Genomic DNA, 12,219 nt, shown 5'->3' on the forward strand with positions numbered 1-12,219 from the left:
CTAATTGAAACGTTGACTTCAGCGACAGCTCTTGTTCACAGACTTTTCAACTTTTCGCATCCAGCGTGGTTTGCTTCAACACAGGGTGGTTCATATCGATTCCCCTAGAGGTCGAAAGTCAACTAAAGTAAAACAACAAATCAGTGAAGACAGACTATATATTCTTTCAGAACAATAATATGATGAATTTCAACATTATATGATAATGACTAGTAAATGACTTGAAGTTTCATTAGGAGTGCATATCAGCGTAAACTGCACGAGAGCACAGAGAAGACTTATGGTGCTTAACTTCCAACAATTTATTTCTTTTGAAAGCCTTCACTTTTTGTACAGTTATTGTTATAATAGCCATGCGTGGAACACAATCATGTACCCTCTTGTCGTTTTCTGATATGCAGATTCAATCATGTTGTACCAACACGCCCAATTCTAGCCTTCTAAGTTCCGTTTTAGTAACAAATACACCCAAGACAAACTATGGCATTGATACCATGAAGTATTAAACTACGTGTTTATGCAATATGTATCCTACTGTTGTGGAAATAATCAAATACTGCAAAACAATTTGAGAATTTAAACAATTGATAATGAACATGTGTCTTACTCCGGACGCGTATCTGTTGTAAAAATTTAGTTGCCAATATGACTGAACAATAATCACGAGGCTCGGCGACTTGATCATAACGTTACTAGTATAACTAATTAGATCTAGATCATAACGTTAACTAGATCTTAACTAGATCATAACGTTACTAGTATAACTAATTACTTCATTATTAATGTCTTGTTTTTCTTGACTTTTTTGCTTATGACTGTGACTGCATCATTACACTATGTTCGTTACTTGTATCATGTCACTACTGCCATTGGTGCTTATATGCTTACTGTATTAATGATTATGACCTCGTTTTTTTATTGGGTTACAAAGATGATTTATTGTTTTGAAATCCGTTGCTTTGGCTGCCCCATTGTGGTAAGGCCAAGTAAGAAGGAATAAGTATTTTTGCCTTACCTTGCAGGCAAATCCTGCATACGTGTTATCCCCAAAGTAAGTTAAATAATATTAAGAATAATGATAATTACCGCATTCTGATTAATTTATTTACAACAGTTTTCTGGTTGTTTCAACCAATTACTGTGTTCCCACATTCTTAGGTTGTAATTTTTCACTTCCCTTAACGCGTACTTTATCTGCTCTTCTAGTCAATCTTGGACATCTGCAATCGATGTGTACGAATAGGAACGATTAGAGGTCCATATATATAGAAGTCAAGTGGTGAAAAGAAAGCTTCTGCGCATTGCCACTGTATAGAACTAAACTATGAACGTAACACGTGACTGCAGAATTGATTAAACATTTTTAATTGCCAATAAAAACTATGTAAATTGCTATGGTTTTCTGGCTCTATGGTTATAAAATTAAAGATAGTTTATTCGAATAGCGCCTTTTAATATTAGCAAATCTATCCATGCATATCTTGTGTCTCGTCAATAGTTTCTATTATGCAGCTCAGTACATTGCCTTAAACGTTATTTTAGTACACTGTTGTGCATTGTTCGGATAATTATTTAGAAAATGCTTCACCGAAAACATATTTTACCATGCTGTCTCTTCTAACAGGCCCCCGAGACAGGACGCGCGGAACCAGGAAACATCGAGGGAGCCCAGATATGCGAAAGAAAATTGTGAGCCACGGGCTGCGGCGCCCAGGGTTGAAAACAGTGAACCGCCGAGAAGAGAAGAGCGCCGTAGGGGTGACGGATGGAGGGAAGAGAAGGAATTCCTGCAGGCACGTGATCGCCGAAGAGCACCTCGTGACACTCGCGACGATTACCCCATGCAGGAGTATTCCCGCAGAGAGCGCTCCCCGGAGAACTTTTCCGGGAGACCCCAGACACCCGCTGCTGAAGATGGAGACAGGCTCAGAGAGTCTCGCTTCCAGATGCACGGACCGGGCTCCAGGCTTCCCTCTGCACCGGAAGATGTCCACAGACCGTCTCAAGAGTACGAACTCAGAAGCCCACCCTACGACAAGCGGCAAGAGTATTACCCCAGAGCGGAAGATGAACAACCACGCAGGGCTGCGGAGCCGAGGAGGCGCCAAGTCGGGGATCTCAGGCGGGGAGACGGCGGGGCACAGGTGGCCCGCCAGGACGAGTCCAGGAATAGAGACAAGCCGAGGCCTCGATCAGAGTACGATTACGACGAGGCGAGGCAAAGAGCCGCCAGACAGCCTTCACCGACGGACTACGATCGTTGGGATGGAGATTACGAAGGACGCAGTCGGCCACAGCCGGGGAACGATTCCCGTCGGCCGATGAGGTGGGAGCCCGAGCACGACGATTACGGTCAGAGGGAGGTGCGCCCTCGGCAACGGATGTCTACGGGTAGTCCCAGGTCTTCGTACGAGGATTACGAGGCAAACCGAAGCAGGCGCCCAGCCGAGGACTACGGCCTAGAACGGTTAGCTCGACTTTATACTTGTTATCGTCGCATTTCTTCTTTCTAAAGAAACCATCACGCAACCAATCAGATTGCTTCGAGACAACAGCGATCTATTGCCGTAAAATGGGATTCAGATGAAAGCGAAAGAATTATGTCAGAACGATGAAAAAGAATATCTGCTCATCTTTTACCGAGTGGAGAGCTTTTGCTTACAACGTACGGAATAAGAAAACAAAAGGGTATAGCAGCGCACGCTGAGGAAGGCTTTATCGAGAAGGATTACGACCTCTGCGCGGACGGTGCTTTCCACTTAAATAGGGCTCAAAACGACGGTGCACTGACCAAGGCAGCAGCTTTGCCGCTTAGCTAGGATCCTTTGAGACGCTAATCAACGCCCGGAACGGTTCAATGGGCATGGCAGCTTGGCGAGAAATTTTATAACTGCGAAAAAAAAAAAGAATGTTTCTTCCTTGCATTTGTCGATGAAGTGGTTATTTTCATTTTGCTTCAACAATAAGCCCGTGAAGCTTGCCATTATACCTGCCATTGAAGACAATTGTGTTCCGTGGCGCGTGGTGAGCGGCTGTTTTAGAAATTCCCTCTGTACATAAGTACACAGCTTTTTTATCTTGTTAAAGAGCACACATTTTCAAAGCAACTGTGAAAACCCATAATCTGTGGTTATTGTAATGTGTCCTAGAAGCACGTTTTTGTACCTATAAGACAACTAACTTCAGTATAACTGTGAAATGAGCGTAGTAAATCTGCGGGTTGGTTGGAAGCATCCTCGTGTTTATGGAGTCGGCGCATGAATTGAAGTCTACACATCTCAGCAATCTGCGCGTACACAGATGTCCTCGTATTTAACTGCTACTCCTTCAAGTGGCCAGAATAAAACAAAAAAGTTTATGTTGGCTCCCTTCTGCTATACGCGATATCTTTCTTGTGGTTAAGTACCGAATGAAGTGGCACAAAGGGTTCAAATTTTAAGTGCAGAATACGATGATTTGATAATTGGTATGTGGGGTTTAACGTCCCGAAACCACCATATGATTACGAGAGACGACGTAGTGGAGGGCTCCGGAAATTTCAATCACCTGGGGTTCTTTAACGCGCACCGAAATCTGAGCACACGGACGGACCTACAACATTTCCGCCTCCATCGGAAATGCAGCCGCCGCAGCCGGGATTTGATTGATTTGATTTGATTGAACGTTTATTATCATTTGTCACATGAGGTTTACAAACACTGATTGGACCCATAGCCTGAGGCTAGTGTAGGGTCCAATGAGAAAAGTAATGGACAGAAGCGCGAAATATCAATTACACATAATACATATGTAGCTATACAGACATTGTAAATATACACATATACACAGTAGTGAAGTCTTTCTCTTCTTAAACAATCTGGCCACACCAAACAAAACTGCATGTGTGCATACAAAAAGTTATGACAGATAACTTCGTGGACACACCCAAAAACATCAGTTAAAATACATAAAGAACATCAAACTATCACAAGTTTTAGTTAGAAGGAAAAAAATGCTAGGTTTACAAGATTCACCAGCGTATATTTATACAAATGTAAGTGCTTACCACCAAAGAGAAAAAGAAGCATTTACAGCTTGCTCAAGAATTGATTTTTTAGTTTTACCGCAGCATTGTGTGATGTCTTCAATTCAGTGGGCAAACTATTCCAGATCTTTATCCCTGTGAATTGCATTAACCTCTCACCAAAAACGTTCCGCGACCTGCCGGTCAGCAGCCGAGTACCTTGGCCACTAGACCACCGCGGCGGCCGGGGCAAGTGCATGCAGAATACAAACTAACGTAAAATCAATCATCGTATATCATGCCACCTATTGACAAAAATCAAGCGATATACGTACCTCTATTCAAATAAAGGAAAAATTTTGAGAGATAAGGGTGCGGAGGTCTACTTCTAGACATTCCTAATGTATACCCTCTTAATTTTTCCTATATATGGAACTAGTAGGACAAAAATAAACACAGAAGTAGGAGTGCCTTTACAGCCTAAAGCTGCATCTGTACCACACTTAGGCGTAATAATGACGTGATTATAGCTACGCCAATGTTCGAAGACAGTGTTAAACCAACAGCTAAGTTACCAGCTTTTTAAGCATTGGGCATATACTGCATATAAAGTTTTCTCTGCAGCGCGTCTGAGCAGAGATAAATTTCGACACTCTGTTGCCATTGTTGTCATTGTCGATATTGTGATTCGTTACTATTGTTGCGGTCGTCGTCATTGCTGGTGTCATTTGTAAATCTGTTGAAACTATTGCTTGAATTGCGCTGACACACAGAGAAATAATAAATAAGTGGAGACGTGAGGAAGTGCAACGCCTTTCCGATCGATCCAATCAAAGCCTTTTTTTTGCTGTTAAAGTTAAGACCCCGCAAATGAGATTTCCCAAGGATAAAAGCATTCCATGAAAAGCTGTTTGACGAATTGACTTAACACTACATGCAAAAGCCGTTCTTTATGTTCGCCAGCTTGCGCATCGCGTCGCACGTTTACCCAGTGAGCACTCAGGTTACCCTAAAGCGCACAACGAATTCCGAAAACATTTTCTCAAATACCTCGTTCGCGGTACCACATCGCTCATCGGAGTAGACGAGTGAACGAGTGTTCTTGGTGTCAGCGTTGGATTTCAACCAACTTCGTTCGTGCGAACTGGCGCTTTGCGTTGTTTTCATGTATTTTCCCCTGAAGCCTTGGAATGACCGAAACCGAACCCAACAGATTTCTAAATTTGGCGCGCTGGGCATCCGTGACTCGTTCCCGAATTTTTATTGGGTAAAACACGTTTATTGCACCTCCTATGCTTCAGCAACAGGGCGATGATGATGATGATGACGGCGTACAGCACAGCACTCAGCACACCTCTTTTTCTCTCACGCAATCGCCTTTTATGAACCCGGACAGTGTTCACGGTTTGTCTAAGATGACCATATTACCGCAAAAAATTGAAACCGATAAACGACACGTAAATGAGGAAAAACGTGGCAGATGCTTACTTATTTATTTATTTATTTATTTATTTATTTATTTATTTATTTATTTATTTATTTATTTATTTATTTATTTATTTATTTATTTACATGTTAGTGTTTAACGTCCTAAAACCACCCTATGATTATGAGAGACGCCGCAGTGGAGGGCTCCGAAAATTTCCATCACCTGGGGCAGCTTTTAACGTGCAACAAAATCTGATCACATGGGCATACAGCATTTTCGCCTCCATCGAAAATGCAACCGAAGCCGCCGGGATTCGATCCCGCGAGCTGCGCGTCAGCAGCCGAGTACCTTAGCCACTAGACCACCGCAGCGGGGCGATGTCGCAGGTGCGTTTGCTAAAAAAATAACGTTGAAATGTGCATTATCCTCGCGTCATCATCATCATCATCATCATCATCATCATCATCATCATCATCATCATCAGCCTGACTACGTCCACTGCAGGACAAAGGCCTCTCCCATGTTCCGCCAGTTAACCCGGTCCTGTGCTTGCTGCTGCCAATTTATACCCGCAAACTTCTTAATCTCATCTGCCCACCTAACCTTCTGTCTCCCCCTAACCCGCTTCCCTTCTCTGGGAATCCAGTCAGTTACCCTTAATGACCAGCGGTTATCCTGTCTACGCGCTACATGCCCTGCCCATGTCCATTTCTTCTTCTTGATTTCAGCTATGATATCCTTAACCCCCGTTTGTTCCCTAATCCACTCTGCTCTCTTCTTGTCTCTTAAGGTTACACCTACCATTTTTCTTTCCATTGCTCGCTGCGTCGTCCTCAATTTAAGCTGAACCCTCTTTGTAAGTCTCCAGGTTTCTGCTCCGTAGCTAAGTACCGGCAAGATACAGCTGTTATATACCTTCCTCTTGAGGGATAGTGGCAAACTACCTGTCATAATTTGAGAGTGCTTGCCAAATGTGCTCCACCCCATTCTTATTCTTCTAGTTACTTCAGTCTCGTGGTTCGGCTCTGCGGTTATTACCTGCCCTAAGTAGACATAGTCTTTTACAACTTCAAGTGCACTAGTACCTATCTCGAATCGCTGCTCCTTGCCGAGGTTGTTGTACATTACTTTCGTTTTCTGCAGATTAATTTTAAGACCCACCTTTCTGCTCTCCTTGTCTAGCTCCGTAATCATGAGTTGCAATTCGTCCCCCGAGTTACTCAGCAATGCAATGTCATCGGCGAAGCGCAGGTTACTAAGGTATTCTCCATTGACTCTTATCCCTAACTGTTCCCATTCTAGGCTTCTGAAAACCTCCTGTAAGCACGCGGTAAATAGCATTGGGGAAATTGTGTCCCCCTGCCTTACACCCTTCTTGATTGGTATTCTGTTGCTTTCTTTATGAAGCACTATGGTAGCAGTTGATCCCCTGCAGTTGATCCTCGCGTAACCAGTAACAAAAAAAAAATATTTAGCTGCGGAGAAACTTGATGCCTAGCCACTAATCAACCAAAAACACTGTTCGGTTTTATATTAGAGATAGATAGAGAGAGAGAGAGAGAGAGCTATATGAGTGAGTGCCGCTGAATGCAATAAAGATACGCTTGACGGCATTCATTCGTTGCAGCGAGAATGGGGTTTCTTGTTTCGGTGCACGATTTCGCAGAGCCGGCAACCTCCACATCGGCCGCAGTTGGAAATATGAACGGGTGCACTAACGAGTTATATTTGTAATTTTCTTGGTTCAGCGATGTCAACCGGTAACGTTTATTCCGGAAAGCGGAAGTTTTCGGGACACACGCAAAGAAAGAATGCTTTTGTGAAAGAAAAGTCACAGTTTTGCCGTTAGCACGAAGCAATGAAGAGATTAGAATATCACCTGAATAACGACATTCAGCTTCATACTTTCAGCAAGCTGCTACAGCAAGAAGGACGCTCAAAAAGAACGCATAGTTGTACACATGACAACTGGGAACTGACAACCTTCATAATTGTTACGTGTTAGTATTTGAGCAATGCACTGATAATGTCCACAATACAGAAGCCAACGCTGTTAGATTTTTCTTTTAAACTGCGGCACATGGAATGACCCCTCTGCGTCTCCTGCCACGCGTGGTAGAGTCTGACAAGCGTTCATTTGCGCGCCACCTCGGCGTGCACATTCCTAAGTGTGCCCCATGTTTTGAATGCGAAGCACTGCTTGGCAAACTTCGGCAACTTAAGGCGTATCTATCTATCTATCTATCTATCTATCTATCTATCTATCTATCTATCTATCTATCTATCTATCTATCTATTTAGCCGCCTACGACTTCTAGTTCTCCTTACCGTTTTGATATTGGTATCAATATCAAACTTCGTATGCCATGACATGACTGTATGAAGAACATATTTGACTAGTCAAAATATGAAAATCATGGCATGTATGTTATGAGTGTCATGATTTACATTTCATGGTCCTGCAGCTCTTGCGGTGGTTTCGTTCACATGGCATGTTGCAAAACTGGTAAGGTACGATATGATTGCATGGAAAACAAAAGTGACATTCGCTAACATGAAAACCACGACTTGTGTGTCATGTAACAACATGACTACATGCTACGCTCATGATGCGCTCGCGGCCGTTTGGCTAGCGCCACATATACCAAATTTGGTATTACAGTACGCGAATGGATGACGAAGGTACGTGACTGGTGCAACTATGATAATCATGAGATGCGTGTCATGTAACAACATGACTACATGCTACGCTCATGATACGCTCATGGCCGCTTCACTAGCGTCACATATACCATATTTGGTATTACAGCACGCGAACAGACGACACATCCAAACATGATAATCACGACATGCGTGTCATGTAACAAAATAACTACATGCCACACTGATAATGCGCTCGCGGCCGTTTAGGCGTGTCTGCCTCTCTTCGCGACGGAGGGACGCCATGTGAGCTCAAACGCGCATGCGTCAAAGCAATGCAGCGCGGTGCGCGCCTGCGAGTATGTGTCATGCGGATCCACATATGCCAAATTTGGTATTACGTGACACCAATGGATGACGAAAGTATGTGACTGGTGGAAACATGATAATCAAGAGGTGCATGTCATGCGAGAACATGACTACATGCCATAGTCAAGGCGCCAATACATTTCCACGTGACGCGGTGCACGTGCTCGCCAGCGTTCATTTCGTCGCGTCGCGCCGGCGTTACCACACCAGGCGCTGGTCCTGCCATATACTCCCAGGCGTTCAAGCTGCGCTGCGTTGTTGTGACGCATGCACGTTTCAGCGCCTCCGGCGTCCCTCCGTCACGAAAAGAGGGAGACGCAGTGTTGTCTGGGTAACGCATCGGCGCGAAATTCAGCATGTCTCATTTCGCACCGGTTTCTCGGGCCGCACCGACGGACGCTGGTCGCGCCTGGCGTCAGACTATAGAGTGCTCGCGTTATGCTAACGTAGCGTCGCTGTGCCCAGCGTGCGCGCTCGTCAACGCTACGTTGGAGTGTATTGGGCCCTGCATGATGCGCTCGCCGCCGTTTTGCTAGCTCCACATACACCAAATTTGGTGTTACGTGACATCAATGAATGATGAAATATATGACTGGTGCAAACGTGATAATCCTGACACGCGTGCCATGAAAGGACGTGACAACGTACCACGCTCATAGATTGCTCGCGGCCGTTTCGCTAGTTCCACATGTGATATATTTGGTATCACGTGACGTGAGTAAATGACGAAGGTAAACGACACATCCTAATATGGTAATCATGACACTGAAATCATGTACGGCATCATTTACCTCCAGCCCGTAACATTGTTTTGATTTTAAAGTGACATATCAATATTTCTCACTCATGTTTCGCATATCATCGATTCCCACTGTACGTGAGATCCGCCAATTTTTTCCTCTTTTTTGTGCGTCTCGAGAGTAGTTTTCAATTTAAAAAAAAAACAAGGCAGATCCCACGTACAGTGAGAATAGATCACATGCAAAGCACGAATGAGGAAGGGTGATAGGTCACTTTAAAATCAGCACAACCTTAAGAAGCAGAGGCAAATTATGCCGTACATAACTTTCATGTCATGATTATTATGTTTGGACGTTCCATTTACCTTCGTCATCTATTCACGTCACCTGATACCAACTTTGGTATATATGGAGCTAGCGAAACGGCCGCGAGAATGCTATTAGCGTAGCATGTAGTCATGTTTCACATGAAATACACGTCATGATTATCATATTTAAACATGTCATTTACAATCATCGTCCATTCACGTCACGTAGTACCGAATTTGGTATATGTGGAACTAGTGAAACGGCCGCGATAATGCTATGAGGGTTGGATTTAGTCATGTTTTACATGAAACGCATATAATGATTATCAGGTTTGGACGTGTCATTTACCTTCGTCGTCTATTCACTTTCCGTGATGCCGAATTTGCTACATGTGGAGATAGCGCAACGGTGGCGAGCGCGTCATGAAAGGCCCAGCATATACTCCCGACGCAACGTTGACGCGCGCGCAGGCTGGGCGCAGCGACGCCACGACAGCAAAACGCGAGCACTCTATAGTGTGACGCCAGGCACGACCGGCGTCCGTCGGCGCGGCTCGGTGGCAACCGGCGCGAAATGCGGCATGCTGCATTTCGCGCCGACGACGTTACTTAGACAGCACCACGTGCGTCTGTTTATCTTTGCGACGGAGGGACGCCATGTGCGCTCAAACGCGCATGCGTCAAAGCAATGCAGCGCGCCTGCGAGTATGTGGTATGCAGATCCACAATGAAGGTCAGTGGGCAGATGCTGATCTCTACTAGGGGTATATCGGCACCTGGCGTTGCATCGCCGGCGTGACGCGATAAAACGAATTCCGGCTCACGCGCGCGCTTGCTCACGTCGAAGTGTATTGGCGCCTTGAGTGTCGCGTGTATTATTGATCTTGCATGACACGCATCTCATGATTATCATGTATGCACCAGTCACACACCTTTGTCATCCATTCACGTCACGTAATACCAAATTTTGGTATATGTGAAGGTAGCGAAACGCCCACGAGCACATCTTGAGTGTGGCATGTAGTCATCTTGTTACATGATTTTGATGTTAGGGTCTGTCGCTTGTGTCCGCCAAGCAGTCAGCCATACCATACCAGTTTTGCAACATGCCATGTGAACGAAACCACCGCAAGAGCTGCAGGACCATGAAATGTAAATCATGACATTCATGTAATAATCTTCATGCTACGAATACTGAAATATGCTCCTCATACAGTCGTGTTATGCCATACCAAGTTTGGTACCGATACAATGATCGTGTAGCGGCGAGAGAAGAGAGACGTGAGACGGCGTCGTAGGCAGCCGACGGGGCCGTGCCGATCGCGCAACTTTATTCCACGCCCGAAGCCGAGCCGCGGTTGCTGTCCACGTCCGACGCACCAGTTGCGTGAACTCGTTCTAATCCTCGCGCCGCTCGAGCAAGCATCAGCTGCGCGAGAGGCGCGGCGCGGTGATTGAGAAATGATGATGGTGATGATGGCACTACAGGGCTCCCCCCCTAGCGCTTTGCGCGATTTGAAGGCATATTGATTGATTGATTTGTGGGGTTTAACGTCCCAAAACCACCATTTGATTATGAGAGACGCCGTAGTGGAGGACTCCGGAAATTTTGACCACCTGGGGTTCTTTAACGTGCACCCAAATCTGAGTGCACGGGCCTACAACATTTCCGCCTCCATCGGAAATGCAGCCGCCGTAGCCGGGAATCGAACCCGCGACCTCCGGGTCAGCAGCCGAATACCTTAGCCACTAGACCACCGCGGCGGGGCAATTTGAAGGCATATGAAAAAAAAAGAAAGAGAGCGACAAATGCTATATATATGAACGACAATCCATGAAGTGTTCATTTGGCAAGTCCAGGTTGTCAACGTTTATGGGCCATCGGTAAGCAGTGTGTCTCCGGTGGGCGACTCTGGGAGAAGCGCAAGGGACGAAGGAGGAAGTGCCGGGTCGCTGTGGTAGCCGACAAAGGGGTCTCACGTTGACCTGGCCGGACAGGCCGAGAGTGGACCGTGTGTCGCGAGGTCGTGCTGCCAACGTCGGCAGAGGGCCGGCAGTGCGGGCCCTGACGTTGGGGTCGACGCAACACAGACCTGAAAGTCGAGCGGCGTCTGACGTGCCGGCATAGACAGGCGTGCCGACGCCCGCAGGAACGTGTCCCAACAATACCACCAAGTGCGCGGTGGGCAGTCGGGCACACGACCAGTGGTGGGACACCGCGTCGGACAGGCCGAGTAGGCGCCTGCGCCGTCTTCAGGGCCGTGACTGCAACTCGTGGCTGCGTTGCAGGGCGGCTCAAAAGTTGCCGCAATGTGTGACGCCAAGCACGTTGTCGTCGCCGACGTAGGGTAACGGGTGGTAGACACCTATGCGGTATGAGCGTCGTCGCGGTTGTGACACACGAGCTGGCATTGTGGACACACGTCTGGTTGTTGCCGTCCGGAGGCAAAGGCTCCGAGGAATGGTGGTGGTGGAACCCAGTCAGCGTGGGCTCGCCCGGAGTATTGGACGGTACACCTGTGCTCGTGTAATGACCTCCGGTAGTCCGCGTACGAAGGTTGGCGTGCAGGTCTGCATAATTGATGGCTGCCTCTAGCCAACACCCCCTAGATTGCTCCACCGCAGGCGTGGTATGCCTGGTGAGCCCTGTCTGAAGTGGACCGGGCACGTCGTCCTCAAGCGCGTCAGTCATCGTCGCAGCGTCTTGGAAGCTTGGCCGTGGTTGAGGGC

At 46.3% G+C, this 12,219-nt stretch overlaps 2 protein-coding genes across 6 annotated transcripts in view; one reads left to right on the forward strand and one right to left on the reverse strand.

Annotated features, from left to right (window-relative positions):
* Positions 1–12,219, reverse strand: part of LOC119177839 (uncharacterized) — a 355,504-nt gene that overhangs the window by 317,065 nt on the left and 26,220 nt on the right. The gene's annotated exons all lie outside the window — the stretch shown is intronic.
* The window catches only part of LOC119177850 (uncharacterized), an 85,007-nt gene that overhangs the window by 58,845 nt on the left and 13,943 nt on the right, over positions 1–12,219 (forward strand). For both annotated transcript variants that reach the window (XM_037429046.2, XM_037429040.2), the window contains exon 8: positions 1,625–2,467. In XM_037429046.2, the coding sequence (XP_037284943.2) occupies positions 1,625–2,467 (843 nt within the window). The remainder of the gene's footprint in view (positions 1–1,624; positions 2,468–12,219) is intronic.

The sequence above is a fragment of the Rhipicephalus microplus genome, chromosome 2 (assembly GCF_043290135.1).
Source record: "Rhipicephalus microplus isolate Deutch F79 chromosome 2, USDA_Rmic, whole genome shotgun sequence".
NCBI lineage: Eukaryota > Metazoa > Arthropoda > Arachnida > Ixodida > Ixodidae > Rhipicephalus > Rhipicephalus microplus.